General features: G+C 38.0%; 1 protein-coding gene across 1 annotated transcript in view; it reads left to right on the top strand.

The window, feature by feature from the left end:
• Positions 1–277: 277 nt before the first annotated feature.
• LOC124789369 (splicing factor 3B subunit 2) overlaps positions 278–20547 on the top strand; it is a 113192-nt gene continuing 92922 nt past the window's right edge. The window contains exons 1-4 of the mRNA XM_047256699.1: positions 278–590; positions 6620–6715; positions 17953–18129; positions 19328–19640. Coding sequence (XP_047112655.1) covers positions 549–590; positions 6620–6715; positions 17953–18129; positions 19328–19640 — 628 coding nt within the window. The 5' untranslated portion in view covers positions 278–548. The remainder of the gene's footprint in view (positions 591–6619; positions 6716–17952; positions 18130–19327; positions 19641–20547) is intronic.

The raw sequence follows: 20547 nt of genomic DNA, 5'->3' as shown, positions 1-20547 counted from the left end.
ATTTTTTTAGTGATTTGTGGTGACTTTTTAACTGTGTATCATTATTTTCGGTGATAAAACATGTAAAACGTGTGAAAAGTTTTGTCTACTAATTGCCCAGAAATTGTGAAGATACTGAAATTAAATGAATCTGGTTCTGAATCTTGTGTGGAGTAATTTTTGGTTTTCCGAACTGAATTTACTATAGATTAATTATTTCATCGCGTTGTCAGGCATTTCACACGCATCCACATTTCTATCACTGCTTCTTCCGGATGTATATTGTATAGTCTTTGATGATTGAATTGTTTGGGAAGGCTGGTCGTATAATGTTGTTTGTAGAACAGACGCGTGAAATGTTTTGAAGTAGATCGTGATTTGTCTCTCAACGGCAATTATTGTTATATTTAATTTGAATGGTGTTATTTCTGTACGTGCTGAGGTTTGGAGAAATTTGTGAGTGTTTCAGTTTGTTGTGATACAGCTGAAAGGAGATGTTTTTGTTGTTGCTGGGAGGTTGGCGGTAGTAACGAAATTGGCCTTTACGTAGTTGTGCTGTTCTTTCGAAGATGGATCAACAGAAGCAAGATGAATTGCTGCGGCTGCAGCAGGTATGTATTTATTTTACTGAGGTACAGTAATATTTACGAGCAAACCTAGTACCCGCCAGTGACTAGTGCAGACCAAGTAAAAATATAGGCCTAATCTGGCATCGTAGATGAAGTACAGATTTTAATTATTAGTGGTAGCGAATTAGTGACTTACATTGAAGCTAGAGTGTGATAATGGGCGCTCCTGGAATTGTAGCTGAGTTGACAGACTGATCTTTGGTGTAACCCGTGGACTCAATTGAATAACTTGTTTGCAACCAGAAATTTAACTAAAAGTTCGGACTTGTAGGTTTGCCCAAGATGACTTCAGCAGAAAGAAATGGAGAAAATAACTGCGTAGCTACTGATTAGTTGTTTACAAATGATAAATGACTTGTTTCAACATTTTATGTTATTCCTTGAATCATTGTTCTGTCACATATTTAGGATTTTAGCGGCATGCTTTTCTAAAGTTTTTTGCTGAGGATTACATTTGTTTGGTATTTACGAAATGTATTGCATACCGGTAAGCCATAGATTTTATGTATTTTATTCAGAAAGTTTGAATATGTGCTGCTCTTACTGAGATTTAGAACCTATGCAGTAAGTTAATTTTCCTGTTTTACCGTGCTAGTGTACTTTGTAGTGCTGGTAAATTTAACCAACCATAATTAACGGTTTTGCTTCAAATTTATAGCCTACGTAGACAGCTTTTGAATTTGCTGTCTCCTGACTCATAGATGTCTGTAAGGCCCATGCATTTTTAGCTCAGTTTGATTTTTCTCTTTTTAACAGTTCATTACGTGGCAGAGTAAATTAAATTACCCGAACTCTAAGTAATAATCTCGATTACCAATGATATACTTAATTATAGGCCCAATTATTTTGTTGGGAGCAAAAATATCGTTAGTCATATAGTTTAATTATGGTATGATTCTTATGTATCCCACGCCAGTTCGGAATCCGACAGAACAGTTAAGATTTATTTATTTATTTTTAATTGTAGAATGTAGGCCTATGGGAATCACCAAAGTCTATGTATGATCTTGGATAAATTTGGATAAGGAGCTAGAAAATCTCAACAAAAAGTTACATAGACTGATAAATCACATATAATTCAGGACAATAAGGCTTAATCTGATCACTTCAGGGTGGGGGGTTACCTTCACTGTCGCGGATGTTATTGAATTTAGCATTTGTTAAAATGAAGGACTAAGTGAGGAACATGTATTTTTTTGTTTTTCTAAAAAAAAAAAAAAAAAAAAAAAAAAAAAAAAAAAAAAAAAAAAAAAGTCTTATCTGAGATACAGCCCTCCAAAGATGACACTGCACATACCATTTTGATGAGCCAATTTTGGAAAAAATTTAAAATGCTGTATCTCTGCAACAGTTCTAGATTTTTTGTTGTTTTTTTTCTTCTTTCTTTTTTTTTTTAAATTGGACGATAAATGCTTCATAAATACAAAGAAATCCTCCATTTGGAATTATCTGTCAAAGTTCTTTTACTATACTGCTCTAAACTTTTTTTAATAATTTATGGAAAAATGTTTTTCAGAAATGCCAAATCTATAAAATTTGGATTTGTTCATGTTGATTAGTACCATATTGTTCTAAATTCCCTGAAAGGGTGAGCTTCCACTTTTTGGTTAACAGATTTTATAAAACAATTGAAATTTTTGCAATACATAACACCAGTTCCTATTGGTTCAACAGAAACTCATCACCCTGCACCAAAGGAATATACTGAAGCAGTGGAACGCAGTTTTAGTTCGTTGACTGACTAATTTCAGTACAAAAAAAAGAGTGGCCATAAGTTGTATAAATTGAAACCTTTAAGTCTTTGGACCTTTCACATACATTTTGGAACCATTTAAAATAAGGCTAGGTTTTGGTTTTTATGAGCTTGTTATGTGATAATGTGGTAATAAAACAGGTTTTATATATCGCAAAAATTTCAGTTGTTTATAAAACCTGTTCAACCTAGATGTGGAAGCTCTCCTTTTCAGAGAATTTATTACTATATGGTACTAATCAACAGAAAAAAAATCAAAAATTTATGGATTGGTAGTTTTGAAAAAAAAATTCCATAAATTATAATAAAAGTTCAGAACCCTGTAGCAAAAAAACTTTGACAGATAAGTTGAAATGGAGAATTTCTTTGTAATCATGAAGCAATTATCTTTCACATTAAAAAAAAATTATTTCAAAAATTTGTGTCTTCAAAATAGTATGCACAGTGTCATTTTTTGGAGGGCTGTATCTCAGATCTTTTTTTTAGTAAACAAAAAAATACTTGTTCCTTACTTAGTCCTTCATTTTAACATATGCTAAATTCAATAACATCTGAAACTATGAAGGTAAGATTTTTTCCTAGCCTACCTGAACTGATATAGACTATGCCTAAAGAAAACAGTAAAACATTACTAATGGCGGTAGGAGAAATCTGTGCACAGGCATCCCATTTAAACTGTAGCCAGAAAATAATAACACCTTAGTTCTTAATCATACATGCATAAGTGTTTCCAACATATGCGCATGGGTGGCCATTGTAAACTGTAGCCACCGGAAATACAGAAGCGTCTGATTCCACCCGTCACAGATATGGTGGAAATGACCATACATATGACTCCAATATGGCACCTATGACGTCATTACGTAAACATGGCCACAAACACGAAAATACATTGAAAAACCAAGACACACACGTTCCACAAAAAACCTAATGAAACTATCGGGACAAGCATGGGAAATTGGGGGTGTTTTGGATGGGGACAAAGTAAATATATAAAAACTTAGACACACACCACCATACCAAACCACACAAAATGACGAAAAAAACCAACACAAAACTCTCCAAATTCCACTAAACACAATCTCCTCTGGAATCGGACACTTCCCTTTACTATATAGCTCAACAGCAGCTCCTGATCGCACAAATTGGAATCAAACACATCCCTTGACCTATATAGCTCAACAGCAGCTCCCAATCCCACAAATTGGAATTGAACACTTCCTTTGACCTATATCGCTCAGCAGCAACTCCCGATACCGGAACACCCACAGCCACAACCACACGTTGGAATCGAACACTTCCCTTGACGTATATAGGTCAACAGAAACTACAGATACCAAATCATAAAACCCAAAACTACAACCACGTCCACAATCTTCACTACCCCAAAAAGCACAACAAACCAACAAAATTGGAATTGAACACTTCCCTTGACCTGTTATCCTTACGACATCTCCACATACAGCCGTCCCTGGTCCGAGACGCCGGAACTTTAGTAAGCCTCACTTCTTCATGACATACTGAACACTTCACGACTTCATCCAAAAATCCGAGTAGTTGAAGAAATTTCCCCCATCATTGCCGACAACTGAAAACTGTCAGTCATGTCCCTACCTACCAAAGACACAACAAAAGCAATATACCAAAATTCACACACAACAAACAGAAAAAAACTACAATAATGTCGAAATGACAAAACTAAAATATTCCGCTGAAAGCACAGTCCCAATACCACACACTTGTAATGCTAGCTATCACGCAAATGAACCCAATACACCATGTAACACACTACCCATAAACACACTACCACAGAGAACCACCAACCACAACAATATGCCACCTATAAACACGCCACACATGCAAACTAAACCAAAAACATCATCTAACACACTACCAGAGAGCACCACCGATCACATCAAAATGACACCTACAAATACGCAACTCTCACAAACTAAATTCCTCGCCGTCGTGACCTCACACACCACAACAGCCTCACGTCAGGTGTCAAAGCCGACGGGTGGGATTGGACACTTCGGTCGACCGTAGCCACCATTACCAAAATATTTTTCTAAATCTAAAAATGGTATTAATGTATGTTTGCTTTTCTTAAATCTCTCTCTTAAGATAAGTTGTGTGACTAGAGTTGCTTTGTGTGTGTTCTTACATTCCTTCAAAAGCTAAATTTGAGTTTTCTTTGGATTGACTCCTACCATATGTTGCAGCTTTCCAAAGATAACTTGTTTTGATATTATGGCACCAAGACTTATTAAAATGATGGTGTGGGAATACAACTGCCGGCATCCACTTTCTTTGGAATTGGGTGCTTTACCTGTCTTGTATGTCATGTATACCAAATAGGACACTTTTTTATCATCGGTTTTCCCAAGGATATAAATAATTCTGGGGGAATGTTATATATTCCAGATGCCTTATGTTGAATTTGTCAGTTTTAGTGTTCCATTTCCTCATAATCTAGTTGCTCTTTTCTTTCCATATTACTGTCTTCCAGCTGCTTTCCTTTATACATGGTGTATAATAATTAATAGTGAAAACAGGCAGTAATGGAAATGTAAAATAATATAAGTGAAAATGTTCCAGTAAACATGGGTCTGCAAATGAGCTGTTAGTGAAATAATTGTGAATGTGTGTGACTTGGTGGCAGATGCACGTCCTCAGACGGTGAAGAAGGCTGGTTGTCAGCTTGTGGAGTTGTAGTATTCTGGTGGATATCATCATCATTCTTACAAGATATTTCTGTAATGTAACTCGTTATCTATATCTGGTGCTTCCTGAGACTGCTCTTTGAGTGGAATGGGTCCAGTACTTACATCTGCAGCTTTATCTCTCCATGGTTAGTTCCAGGCGTTCCCTCTGGGATCTGTGGCCACTGGAAACGCCCTCAAGCCATCAGTTGTCACCACCCAGGATAGAAGAATGGATTTCTGAAGACATTGGTCTACAGGACACACAACTTGTCAGCCCCACATTGTTTAGCAGGAGGAATAGAACATCTATGGTCAGTTTTCTGCAAGAATGTATACACGACCAAAGAAATTCAGAAGGCATTTCAACCAGTCACTCTGCCACATCTTAAAAAAGAAGCTGAAACAAGTGACATATCTGCCGTATGCAGAGTCTTATTTCCATCAAAATCAGCACAGGGTTCTCAGGAAGCACAACATCAAGTGTGTTCTCTGTCCACCAAGCAAGATCAATGTGAAAGATGACGTAGGACTACAGAAATTTATCATATACCTTCCCAATGTGGAATGTCATACATTGATCAATCATCTAGGATAGTAGACATCAGATGTAGAGAACATCAAAGGCTCACCTGTCTAAGACAGACAACGAAATCAACCATTGCCAGACACTGACTTCAACTCAATTGTTCCACAAACTGTGATGAAATGAGGGTTCTGGCACAGACCGTCAGACTGGGGCAGTGTTATAAGAGAATTAATAGAGATAAAGGTGATGGAAAATCTCATGAACCATGAACACGGGGTACCAACGCTGTGGAGCCTGGGATCCTGCACTGGATTCCTGAAAATGCAATGGGGGCAACAGTAGCAGCAGCAGTATCATTCTATGACGACAAGAACTGAGCGTGTGGACATGGGAAACAAACATCAGACAGAGCACCAGCACAACAGGCTAAGATGGAATGCCTAAAATTGCGTCCAGTGGGTACAGACTGCAAGGGGAACACCTGGAACTGCTATGGACCAAAAATGGGATACCAGCACACCGACAGGCACAGCAGACCGAAAACAGAACTCTCATGAATGCGTCCAGTGGGTATGGACCACAGAGGGAATGTCTGGAACTGACCATGGAGGGGGAAGGCCATGGGTACCAATACTGGACCTGTTACACTGAACAACAACATCATCAATATAATAATTGTCATTAATGCTAAAATTTACTGGGTATTTAGATAAGTAATATCAGTATATTACTTTTCTCAGTTACAATCACAGCCACAGTACAACCATGACAAGATAGTCCAAGCATGATTATTAATTGTCATTTCTTTAATAATAATAATAATAATAATGATAATAACAGTAATGTGCTGTGAAGCTATAAGGTTGAAGGACCCCTATAATTATTACTGCTTCCTGGCCCAGTTCTTCCACTTTCTTTAAAAGTTAAACTTAAGAGCTACACTCAAGTATCTGTCACATATATATTTTAATTAGAAGTAAAGTAAATAACGTATTGGTGTAATTTTGATCATTGACTTGTTTTTCAGACTGCTCTCGCTGAGAAGCAACGAGAAGAACAGGAACTGTTTCGTCTGCAGCAGGAAGCACTTCTAGAGAAGCAGCGGGAAGAAGAAATGAGACAAGTAATTTTAAATATCTTCTTGATTGTGTAACACACCCACTCGCACCATAAATGGCTATAAAACAAAATTTCCGTTCAAGTATACAAATTATTTGCATTATCCAAGTCACAATATTGTGGTTTTTGCAACATGATAATTGAATTGTGGAGAAGGAAGATATAACATAAATACTTTGTTATGTACTTGTTTGAATTGGACATGTCAAAGATTGTTGGTCATATTATTTAAGCTTGCTGCAAAAGTAGTGAGGTGACTCTTGAGATTTTTTTATATCATTTGGCTGCACATACTTTGCGTATGAAAGGTACTGATCCATTTCATTTCCTATTTTAAAGACAATTTATTCACACAAACCAAAATGAACTCGACAGCACTTCCACTCACTCCCTCCCTCCTTCCCTCCCTCCCTACTGGCTCACTCATTCCGTGTGGTTGCAGCTGCAATCCCCCTTATGATCTTGACAGTGTTTGGTACATATAGTGTTGTTATAATTATAAAAAAAATGCGCAAAATTATTTAGGCTTGAAATTAGATGCAGCAGAAAACATAAACGTATTTTTCATAATTAGCTTAGGAAAAGATAGAGATTTTGAGGATTACATAATGCATGATGAAATTGGGTAGATAAAAAAAATCTACTCACCAAATGGCAGCAGAACACACACATAAAGGCAATTGTAACTGGCAAACTTTCGGAGCCAGTGTGTGTGTTCTGTCACCGCTTGGTGAGTAGATTTTTTTTCTATCCAATTAAATAATTTTGTCAATAATTAATTGTTTTGATTGTTTTTGTCATTATAGTACGTGTTGAGTACCTTTAACAGTTAGTGGTTCAGCATGTATATTTTCGTTAGAATTAAATTACTATTTCACTTGTCTCAGCTGAGGTAATTCCATACATCAAACTTAATTATTGTACGCAAAATTCAGTTGCCTATCTTGTATTTAAAACAAGTAATTAACACACATTTACTTCATGAACAATTTTTTCGTTGCCTTATCAGGCTTGAACAAAAATTCTGTTGAAGTGTTTTCAGTCTCAAATGTCTGTAAGTGTAAGTTGAAAGTCTAGGCATGACCATAGATGCAGGATGTCGCAAAGTCTTTGCATCAAACATTTAGTGTGATAGGTTATATCACATCAAGGGGAACAAATTTTATTTGAGACAAAATGTTTGTTGGTGCTTCTCAGCGACACTAGGTGTCCTTTAGTATTTGCTGGTACAAGGACGATAAGATTTCACCAAACTGGCAGTCTTTCAACAGGTGTGATGCATGCTACCTACGCCAGTAAACTGAAAGTGATTGTCAACAAGAAAGCCTTAAGAATGAGTTCCTCTAAGCAGAGAAAGATATTTTAGAAGAGAATTGATAACTTCAATTTTGTTGGTCCTATTTCTTTCATTCGGAACAGACTACTGCATTATAGGCAACATGCAGGCCATATGTAGGTTGCACAGTGTGCATGCTATGCGGTCTCTCAGGGGCATAACCAATACAAAAGGAAGCCTTGTGTAGTCAAGAAGTGTCACAGAACATTTTTTCTCTAACGAAAGTAGTTCCACCTGACCTGTCCTATCGCTTCTACGCGTTATATTCAAAAACTTTGAAACACTATGTGTGTTATTGTTGTGGTCTTCAGTTCAGAGACTGGTTTGAGGCAGCTCTCCATGCTACTGTATCCTGTGCAAGCCGTATCATCTCCAAATAACTACTGCAACCTACATCCTTCTGAATCTGCTTAGTGTATTCACCTCTTGGTCTCCCTCTACAATTTTTACCCTCAACGCTTCCCTCCAGTACTAAATTGGCGATCCCTTGATGCCTCAGAAAGTATCCTATCAACCGATCCCTTCTGCTAGTCAAGTTGTGTCACAAACTTCTCTTCTCCCCAATCCTATTCAATACTTCCTCATTAGTTATGTGATCTACCCATCTTATCTTCAGCATTCTTCTGTAGCACCACATTTCGAAAGCTTCTGTTCTCTTCGTGTCTACACTGTTTATCGTCCATGTTTCACTTCCATAAATGGCTACACTCATACAAATATTCACAGGAAAGACTTCCTGACACTTAAATCTGTATTCGATGTTAACAAACTTCTCTTCTTCAGAAACACTTTCCTTGCCATAGCCAATCTACATTTTATATCCTCTCTACTTTGACCATCGTCAGTATTTTGCTCCCCAAATAGCAAAAGTCATCTACGTCTAATTTCCTAATGTAATTCCCTCAGAACCACCTTCATTTTGCTCTTGTTAATGTTCATATTATATCCTCCCTTGAAGACACTGTCCATTCCATTCAACTGCCCTTCCAGGTTCTTTGCTGTCTCTGACAGAATTACAATGTCATCAGGAAAATTCAAAGTTTTTATTTCTTCTCCATGAATTTTAATTCCTACTTCAAATTTTTCTTGTGTTTCCTTCACTGCTTGCTCAATTTACAGATTGAATAATATTGGGGATGGGCTACAACCCTGTCTCACTCCCTTCTCACTCACTGCTTCCCTTTCATGCTCCTCGACTCTTTTAACTGCCATTTGGTTTCTGTACAAATTGTAAGCAGCCTTTGTAATTTTGTATTTTACACCTGCCACTTTCAGGATTTGAAAGAGCGTGTTCTAGTCAACTTTTCAAAAGCCGTTTTTTTCTAAATCTATAAATGCTAGAAATACAGGTTTGCCTTTCCTTAATCTATCTTCTAAGATAACTCATATGGTCAGTATTGCCTTGTGTGTTTTAACATTTCTACGGAATCCAAACTGATCTTTTCTGAGACCAGCTTCTACCAATTTTTACATTCGTCTATAAAGAATTCATGTTGGTATTTTGGAGCCATGACTTATTAAACTGGTAATTCGGTAATTTTCTCACCTGTCGACACCAGCTTTCTTTGGGATTGGAATTATTATATTCTTGAAGTGTGAGGCTCTTTCACCTGTCTCTCACATCTTGCTCACCAGATGATGGAATTTAGTCATGGCTGGCTCTCCCAAGACTACCAGTAGTTCTAATGGAATGTTGTTTACTCCCGGGGCCTTTTTTTGACTCAGGTCTTTCATTGCTGTGTCAAATTCTTCACGCAATATCATATCTCCCATTTCATCTTCATCCATGTCCTCTTCCATTTCCATAATATTGCCCTCAAGTACATCGCCCTTGCATAGACCCTCTATATATTCCTTCCACTTTTCTGCTTTCCCTTCCTGGTTTCCCATCTGTGCTCTTGATTTTCATACAGGCGGTTCTCTTTTCTCCAAAGGTCTCTTGAATTTTTCTGTAGGCAGTATCTATATTATCGCTAGTGAAATATGCCTTTACAGCCTCACATTTGTCCTCTAGCCATCCTTCCGTAGCCATTCTGCACTTCCTGTCGATCTTCTTTTTGAGTCATTTGTGATTGTTTTTGCTTGCTTCAGTTATAGAATTTTTATATTTTCTCCTTTCATCAGTTAAATTCAATAGCTCTTCTGCTGCCCAAGGACTTCTGTTAGCCCTCTTCTTTTTGCCTACTTGATCCTCTGCTGCCTTCATTATTTCAGTCTCTCAAAGCTACTACTGTATTTCTTTTCCCTGTTCTTATCAACCATTCTTTAATGCTCTCTCTGAAACTTTCTACAACCCCTGGTTCTTTCAGTTTATCCAGGTCCCATCTCCTTAAATTCCTGCCCTTTTCCGGTTCCTTCAGTTTTAATTTACAGTGAATAACCAGTTATGGTCAGAGTCTGCATCTACCCCTGTAAATGTCTTACAATTTAAAATCTAGTTTCTAAATCTCTGTGTTACCATTACATAATCAATCTGAAACCTTCCAGTGTCTCCAGGCCTCTTCCATGTATACAACCTTCTTTCATGATTCTTAAACCAAGTGTTACCTATGATTAAATTATGCTCTGTTCAAAATTCTACCAGGTGGCTTCCTCTTTCATTCCTTATCCCCAGTTCATATTCCACTTATTACTTTTCCTTCTCTTCCTTTTCCTACAATCAAATTCTAGTCCCCCACGACTATTAGATTTTTGTCACCCTTAACTATCTGAATAATTTCTTTTTTTCGCATCATACATGTCTTCAATCTCTTCATCATCCACAGAGCTAGTTGGCATGTAAACTTGCACTACTGTGGTAGTTGTGGGGTTCATGTATATCTTGGCTATAATAATACATTCTCTATGCTGTTCGTAGTAACATTTCCACATTCCTATTTTTTATTCATTATTAAACCTACTCCTGCATTATCCTTACTTGATTTTGTATTTATAACCCTTTATTCATCTGCCAGCGAACTTCACTAATTCCCACTATATCTAAATTTAACCTATCCATTTCCCTTTTTAAATTTTCAATCCCACCTGCCCAATCAAGGATCACTAGAACGCCATTTTACTCGTGATGACGCCATCATCATTTAATCATACAGTAAAGCTGCGTGCCCTCGGGGAAAAATTATGGCTGTAATTTCCCCCTTGTTTTCAGCCATTCACAGGACCAACACAGCAAAGCCGTTTTGGTTAATGTTACAAGGCCAGATCAGTCAGTCATCCAGACTGTTGCCCCTGCAACTACTGAAAATGCTGCTGCCCCTCTTCAGGAACCACACGTTTATATAATCACATAATGTAATTACAGTGTGCCATGGCGTTCAGTAATCAGATGTATTGTATATTCAAGTAATTGAACCTCGGTTTGTTGCATTACACTAGGAATGTTACAGTCAAGTCCCCATACCTGTATTTTAAATAGAAGATGCAGAGCCAGGAGTATCTATAATGAAGCAGCTGTATGAATGAGCAAACTGTTGTTATATTGTGAAGAAACCAATGAGTAAAACACATGTAACAGTAAAAAAAGACAAGAATTGTATTGCATTGGAGCTTTGATAGCATTGTTTCTGCAACATTTGTATCATGTCAGTGACAAATGTGGTTCAGATACTTTCTTTATATATGTTCATAATTAATACTTTATTTACGTGTGTTCATAGGACAATTACATTGCAGTTTGTGAACAACCTTGGCAAGTCCTCAGTGTGTCTAGTTGTTGAGGGTTTATGTTCCATTGTTAGAATTTTGAATTGGATCCCATGCTGTATTCGTATTCTCAAGAGAGTGGAGTATGGAGAAACTGCTGAAGCCTGTGTTAACAGTATCCAATATCTTCTGTGCCCCTTGTAGTCTGCTGGTTGTTTGTAAAGCAACTGTGATTAAAGCTGTGCTGCCATTTAGTGTTTACCTAAGAGATCTATCCAGCATCCTGACAGATGTGTAGTGAATTGTGTCCCATGTGTTGCAAGTATGTTGCCATGCTATGTTCATTATTGTCAACAGAAGAATTGAAATTGTATGCAGAAGTATCAGTTTTATGCTCAATTTTTGTCACTGTTGTGTCCATACTGTGATGGCATTTTCATCATCATCATCATCATTGGTATTTTGTCATTTATGGTCATGGAAAATTAAATGTTTATTAAGTACTTCCTTACACTCATTACCAACATGTTTGATTTCTTTTCTTATTAAATTCACACACAGCTTTATGAGGTAGCCAGAATTTACTTTCACTAGGCATATCCCAAAGTGTAGCAAGTAGAGACTTACAAAAAGAGTACCTGTACTCACAGTTTTGCAACTATAGGTTCCTCCTTCAGGGAAGAGAATAGGGAATGATTCAGAGAGATAAAGACAGAGGTGCCAAATTGAAGGAAAAAGCATCAGAGAGATTAGGAGATAAAAGACAGTACATACTAAATAATGTGGCAGTGTGGCAGCTGCATAAGATGATACACAAGAGGTTATGACTGAAAAGTAAAGGTGGATCTGGTAAAAGACGAGGAAGTGGTTAATGAAAAGAATGATAAAAAGAAGTCACCATGGGGATGAGGGCAGGAAAGTAATTAACAACTGATACAAAGATTCTGAGGAAGCTAAGGAAGGAAGGAGAAGGTGTAGAGGCTAGATTAGTTTCCATTTTGACGAAGAGAAAGGCAGAATGTGGAGTGTATCTTTGAAAGCAAGTTCCCATCTCTGGAATTTGCGGAACGTCATCCCTAAGAAGAAAAATATTGCTTGTCAGTTGGTGGGCAGTGAAAAAACAGTCACTTTGCCATTCAGTTATATTTCATTTTTAGCCAAGATTAGTGCTGGTACAGATTCTGAGACATCAAATGTGCTGCTACTAATGGCTTATAAGACAAGCTTTCATTATAAGTGAAATGAAATGTTAAGAAATTTGTTGTTGCTGCTCATCTAAGTTTTGTAGGGAGTACGACACTGTTTTCATTGTGGCCCACGTCAAGGAAATTGAGCTTCATTTTCTGCTCACTTCAGTTCAATAATGCTGAGCAGAGCTTTCTTTCACCACTTTTTTCCTCAACCTTTGACAGTAATGAAGAAAAAGCGTGCATGCAGTATGTGGACTACCAAAATTGTGGCATCCTACAAGCGTTGTAATTGTGAAATGCATCATTTTACAGAACAAAAATAGATGAGCTGAAGATGCAACCAGATAACATAATACCCCACAAAGCGGACTGAATACTTTACAATTTATGCCCAGAAATGGGGAGGGAATGTAGTAATAGTGTAAACTCAAGTATTCTTAAAAATGGGGTGCTGTCATTTGCTACATGTCCGTGTTAGCTTTCAGTCAAAGTCTTCAACAGAAAAGGAAGCACACAACATTTCTGAAGAAGACTGTGACTGAAAACTAATGCACGAGTGTCTTTCAGTTGTGCCTGTCAGCAATTTAACATGTCATCTTCATGGTAAGCAGCTATCTAGCTTTTCCTCACATTGCTTGTATTCCAACCTAGCATTTCCATTGTTTGTATTATATTTCGTACTTTCTCATCTGTCAAAGTATCACTCCTTTAGTCATGAATCACCACGAGAGTAAATAGTTTGTTTGTGGGCCACTCTAGTGCTGTGCATTTGTGTTTTAACAGTTGTGTTAGTGCAAATCCGTGTCTAAAAGGCAATAATACTCATTTTCATAATTTCATTTACAAATTAGTTCCAGTTAAATTTTAGTAGTAGGCTGGATAGAGAGCATGCATGCTGAGTGTGGGTGCAGGAAGACCTGGCTGCAGTTTGTGAACGGCTGAAGGTGCTGTTGACTGTGGTTAACCGTCCAAAGGTGCTGCCTCAGGGTACAGCAGCAGTGGAGAAACTGGTGCATCATGTGGGACATCTAAGGGGTCGCTTGGTTTGCTCACAGGCTGTGCTACCAGGGACCTGTGAATGAAGGGCAATAAGCATATTTCATTTTCCTAGGTTTCCAGTAGGCGCCAACTGGCTACACTCGCCACAGAGTAACTGGTAGGTTGTAATATGTTAGCGTCATTCGATGTGGAGCATGGATGCCAGGAATGGTCATTTGGCCTCACCCATTCACCTTATGAGTGGAAAATTGGCTACTCTCAATTTGGTTTTACCGAAAGTACTCTCCAGCAGTGGCCCCCTTTTTAGCTTGCATTTAATGTGAATCTTTCATCAAGTACAAAGGCCTAAGTGACTAGAAAAAGTACAGGTGACTGCGATATATAATAAGGATCAAAGAATGGACTCATAATATTAAAGTTTAAGATCCTTACACATTGGTTTAGTGCAGAATTGTTGAGGATATTCTAAATCTAAATGTAATACATTTTCTTGAGACAGAAAAGCATCCATGCGCAAATTGGCACTGATCTAGAAAGCATTGCTCGTGCAAAATTCAGGCTGTCCTTTTCTCACATGATGTCCTATAAACCACGGATGGAGGGCAAGAGGCAGATTCCATATCCTTAGAGTTCCAGGGGGGGGGGGGGGGTGACTATGTTCACCGAAGTGTGAATGACAGGTTGTAAAGTGTAAGTGTGAGTGACAGGTTGTAAAGTGTTGCGTCATTTGACTGTGGGCAATGGCTGTTTGGCCTCACCCATTCACCCTGTGACTTGGCCGATGGCTACTCCTTCAGCAGCGTTTGATAAGGTCCCTTGGGGATGGATTCACTAGTTGTGGAGTCCCTTTAGGGAAATAATGTCCAGGACCGGTAAGAAGTCCAATGTGCTGTCAGAGATGCCAGCTAGAGAGAGAGGGTCCAGGATGTGGGGATGGCCCTTCCTGCATCTATTTATGACACAGGGTGCAGGGTATCTTCAAGTTGTGGCTCATGTTGGCACCAATGACACCTATTGTTTACATTCTGAGGCCATCCTCAGTTCATGCAGGCACTTGGCAGAAGTGGCGATGCTGGGAGAATTGTAGGATTCTCCGTGATAGGTCAGGAATGCACTATGCGTAGGAAGAAGCTGCTTGGGTTGTAGAGTACTTGTGGAGTGCATTACATGGGGGTCTTTTAGCCTAAATGATAGTCTGTTTGCTTTGGGCTATTTTGGACAATACTTCATCAGTGTGCTCCAGTGACATTACAGTGTCCTGCCTTTGTAATAACCAAGCTTACACCTTATCTTTCGGACAGATACTGTGTACATACATTATTGTCTGTGTGATGCAGGTGTGTCCCTCTCCTTAGTCTTCAACATAAAAGAAATGGTACAGGTCATTCTTTCCATGGGTTCACCTGACGAAGGATTAGACGACCCTTCTCTGGGTTTGTCTATGTTGCCTCTCTCTCTCATCAGTGTAAGGAAATGATAGATTGCTACTTAACCATAAAGATGACACGTTAAGTTGCAGACAAGCAGAATTAAAAGACACTCACACATTAGTTTTCAGGCACAGCCTTTGTCAGAAAAAGAAGGGGAGAGAGGAATGCTGTCTGGCAACGTGTGCAGGGACTAGACTGCCAACAGGTGCAGTGTTGGGTGGATGAGCAACGGGAAGTGGGGAGGGGGGAATGGAACAAAACAGGAGAAGAGCAGACAAAGATGGGTGGCTGTGTTGGCAGGGGGCAGCACACACAGGAGTGGTAGATGAAAACAGAGAAGAGGTGATAGTATAGAAGGGATGGAAACTGATGGGTAGAGGGTATGGGGACAGTATGTTGCCATAAGTTGAGGCCAGAATGATTTTGGGAGCAGAGTATGTGTTGTTATGACAACTCCCATCTGCACAGTTGAGAAAAGCTGGTGTTGGGAGGGAGACTCCAGATGGCTTCTTCTCTCTCATATCTACATAAAATTTGATACACCCCATCATAATAAATTGAAAATGTAAGCACAGCTTTTAGCTCTTACCTTTATTTCGTCCAGTGACAAAAGTTTTTCCATATCCTATGGGCTTTACCCAGCCGTTTCAAATATGGGTTCCCTAACTCCTCCTGTAATAAACTTTTTCAGTGCCATTACTTGTATACTGTGTGTCTCTCCTAAGAGGCATCAGGTGCATTTTCTCTGGTGTTTCTGCATAAATTTGCAATTTTGTTTTTGCGTTGTATAGCTGGAGTCGACCTAAATAAATAGTGCTCATCCTGTCTTTCAAGCAATGCCCACTGATGACAGAAAGCACTGGTTTGTTTCCCATTACGAACAAAATAATTTTTAAAACAGAATTTTACGTGCTCATTTGATAAAGTGCTCCCAGATTGGTCTAGAGTGATATTTGGTTCATCAATACTTATTAACAGGCACAGTAAAACTTATAGAGAAACCAATACTCTAGTAGCGAGATAATGCCCTGACCTATGCTGACTGCAAGCTCCACACTTGCAGCACTACTAAGTCACTGCTGAATTGCTGTTACTGTCCCTGCTAATACATATCAATGAAACAAATATTGCACGAGACTAATCTGGGGCTGCTATAAGGAGTGGGCATGTAAAATTCTGCTGTAAAAATAATTTTATTTGTCATGGGAAACAAACTCTATCCATCGGCAAAGGGCTTCACATGATAGGTGTGTTGAGAACTATGAATTTGGATTGTACAACGCAAAAATGAAATTGTAAATATCTTCGAACAACACCAGAGATAATGCGCCAATATCTTTTAAGAGAGACATCCTGCATGTCTTTATACTACTTAAATATTTGATACCGATCCTGCTCTCTCATATACTCATTTTCAATAGCTATTTGCTAAGAACCTATTTATTGTTACTAGATTATATTATTTTCTTTATTATTAGTGTGGTTATAACCTGTGCACTTAAAAAAACAGGCAAAAACATGATATGGATAATTCTGATGTCATGTATTGGTCATCTTTTTTGCTTTTCTGCACACTCATACTTGCTGCATATATTGCATCATAGATTCCCAAATCCTGTTGAGAATACTTGCAAGTTTGCCTTTAATCTTTCTTTAACCTCTCTAATAATTACAGGATACACTACCTTTTCTTCATAACTGTAAAATTCTCCCACTTAACATTAAAGGGCCTAATATATCATGAACTATTGCAGTTTTCTAATATTTATGCCAATCTTTTATGCTATAGTGCACTCTTGTTCAATTGATGTTGCTAACACATGCATCATACTACAAGATAAACTATCTTCATGGGTACTTTGTGACAAAAAATGTTGTTTGTGTATATTTCTGTGCTGTTGGAAGTACGTATGCACGTAGTGTAGTACTGTCGAGCTTACTGACTCTTGGTATCTGATTTCTCCTAGAAAAGATATATAAAACTATCCATTTTGTAGAATAGCGAAAAGGGCAGAAAATTCCACTATTCTCTATCATTGTCATTGACCGTACCAAAATAATAATATTATCTTCACAGTAATTGGCACTGTTCATGTTTTACTGATGAAAATTGTTAAAGTACGTGAAGAACAATAGAAACAGAAATATCCTTCAGAATCTTGTAGCCTATAATTTCTTTTTTGAACTGAATTGCTTCTTTGTGTAGCACCTGACAACAGACGTTTAAGAGATTCTGTGAATGTGATTGATCAATGGGATATGCAACAAATTACTTGGCAGTTAATTAGCTACCTCACAATCTAAATTTGATTTTATTAGAACTATTTTGTGGGCTGTCACCTTAGTTTGTTTTCAGGAATCTGTTAGACATTTAGAACATTGTAGCTTGCTTTCTGGGTGAATATTGGTTTCTTTCTTTTTTTGTTATTTGACTGCTAGAAAATAGGAACTAGCACCATAACTTCACAATTGTAAGTAGTATGACTGTTTCTGATTGCACCAAATGCTCCATGAAGTATGAAATTTAATCTTTTAACACCATTTGATTCAATTGGTTTGTTTAATGGTGGCAGCTTGCTTCCAGTTTCATATTACATGCAACGTTATTTTATCCTTGATTGTTGCACTTTGATATTGATTTCAGAGGATGACAGTTCCTCCACCAGTAACAGTGCCCAGTTCTGTTGCAATGGGTGGACAGACATCTCCAGTTGTGCCTCCTGGTATGGAATTAGCAACTGTACCTCCAGTGAGCATGCCATCAGCACCTCCGAGGATGGTGCAGGCACCAATTTCCATGCCCCCACCTCCAGGCATTGAGGTATGTGGAGAAATTTTAAATATTTTCTATTCAAGAGCTCTTTCTTTCTGTCAAAAAGCGATTAATGCATGCTATTTTTCTAAGTGATGTATGTCTATATTCATGTTACACTGTTCAGTCAGCACAGTAATCTTTTTCATTTGGAAATAAAGTGATATTGGCGATGGAGTCTTTGAAATGATGACTGTTTCACAGCCAACACATAATAATCATAAATAGAGCCAGTCTTAAAATTCACCTTCAATTAATGTTGATTCTATGAAATTATGGTTGCTTCAGTAGTTTTCTTGTGTGACTTCTAGGCAACCAAGGAGTTCTCCTACTATTGCAGATGAAATACGGTTAAATGTTTTTTACAGTCTGAACAGTAAATATTGCACATTAAACACCACCTTACACATTAGTAGATTCCTTGATATCTGTGTCAATTGTAATTACAGAACCATCCTAGGTGATAATGTTCTTACAATAAATGAGATGATTTAATTTCAAGTAAAACTTGAAAAACATTAGTACTGTAGTTAAATTTTCGTAAAATGTTGTTATGAGTATGTTGTGACATACAGGGGGTCATACTGGTGAGACTCCAGGCTCATGATGAATGCAGTTTCATATTGCACCATTCAGAGAAAACTGCAGCAGGTCATTTGCCACAAACAACAGGACCTCCTGACAAAGCAAATGATTCTTCTGGAGGAAAATGCCTGCTCACACACATAAAGACAAATGCACAAGCTGCTACAAACATTTCATTGGGAATACTGTAGCCCCGATTTAGCCCCCCAGTGACTTTTCTCTGTTCAGGCCCCTAAAATCTCATTCAATCAGCTAATATTTTGAGCACGATAATGTTGTAGCCGAAGAGGTGACATGTTGGCTATGACAACAATCAAAAGATTTCGTCAGTGCCAGCTGTCGAGGACCTGTAAAAGATAAGTATCTGGATGTACAGCTTTAATATGTAGGACAGTGAAATAAATTTTGAGACGTTATGTTGATTATTATTGTCTCCATCTCATTTTGCAATTTATTTATTGTATAATTCAGTGTTTCGAGGCATAATTGGTGAATTATGAATCAGTAGCCATTAAATGCCATCTTTGTTATTGGTATCTCACTTCTTGCCCTTCAATAGCTTATTGTTCATGGTTTGTCTGCTAACTTCCTAGGATATTTTTTTTCTTTTTAAATTTAACAGCCTATTGGTGTGGGACCACCAGGCATAGGGCCCCCTGGTGTTGGGCCCCCGGGTGTTGGCCCTCCAGGGGTTGCACCCCCAGGGGTTGCACCGCCGGGAGTTGGGCCCCTAGGTGTTGGTCCCCCAGGAGTTGGGCCTCCAGGAGTTGATCCCGATGAGGATTCATCGGACAGAAAGTTGCCATCTCTTCTAACTCTGCACGTGGAACCGCCTTCTGAAGTAAAGGAAGTGAAATTGCCAATGGCTTTGGAACAGGCACTTGCATTTAAAACCGAGCGTGCAAAACAAGTAGGAGTGGAACCGGATGAAATGCGTAAGTACTATGTATTGTTCAATAGTTTCCTTTTTAATAAATAAAAGTACTACAATCATTCTGCATGTTCAAAAGAATGATTGTTTTTATATTTACTCTATCATTTCAAGGAGAAACAGTTAGTCATGCACATTTTGTAAATAATTTGTACAAATGTAAGTTTTAGCTGTCATATCAAGATGGCTGTGAGAGCTTTATGTACAATACAGGTAACAGTTCAGCTTTGTTATCCTTGGAGTACAGCAAGAGTATTTCCTCAAAATAAATCTTAGCAATAGCAGAGTTATATTGTAACTTTTTTATTTTTATTTATTTATTTGAAGTTCAGCTCTCATAAATGCAATAGGTTTTTAGTGCTTCGTAGTAATGTGAGAGAGGTTCAGCAGAGGCAGATTATGACAGCAGGCATTAGATTGTCCAGTAAGAAACAAAATTCTGAAATATGTTGCTTAAAGTGTGGATTCTTTTGAATCAAAGTTATAGTAGGTTCATGCTCTTTGTGCAAAAGATAAGCAGTCATTAGGTATGCCACTGATTAACACCAGAATATAGTGTTGGTCTGTAGACATGCTAGATATGTGGACTATGTTTTAACCTTAGATTCTAAAGATGTAAGATGTACATTCTTCTCTTCCACTTTATTAAGTTGCATTTTCAACATGTGTTTATATTTGTAAGGGTTGGAAGTATAATAGTAGAAACTATTTATTTGTGTGAGGCATTCAGTAAATAATGCAACACATTTTCTTGTTTGTGCCCAGTGACTCGAGCAATGTTAAAACAAATTGACTTACTTGACTTAATTCCTTTGGCCCCTATGGGGGCGTAGGGCATCCAGGAGAACTCGCCATCCGTCTTTGTCTTTGGCCATTTGCCTCAATTCCGCCCAGGTCTTGCCAACTCTTTT

The sequence above is a fragment of the Schistocerca piceifrons genome, chromosome 1, assembly GCF_021461385.2.
Source record: "Schistocerca piceifrons isolate TAMUIC-IGC-003096 chromosome 1, iqSchPice1.1, whole genome shotgun sequence".
In the NCBI taxonomy this organism is placed as follows: Eukaryota; Metazoa; Arthropoda; class Insecta; order Orthoptera; family Acrididae; genus Schistocerca; species Schistocerca piceifrons.
The sequence above is the reverse complement of the archived record's forward strand: the minus strand, read 5'-3'. Positions and strand labels throughout refer to the sequence as shown.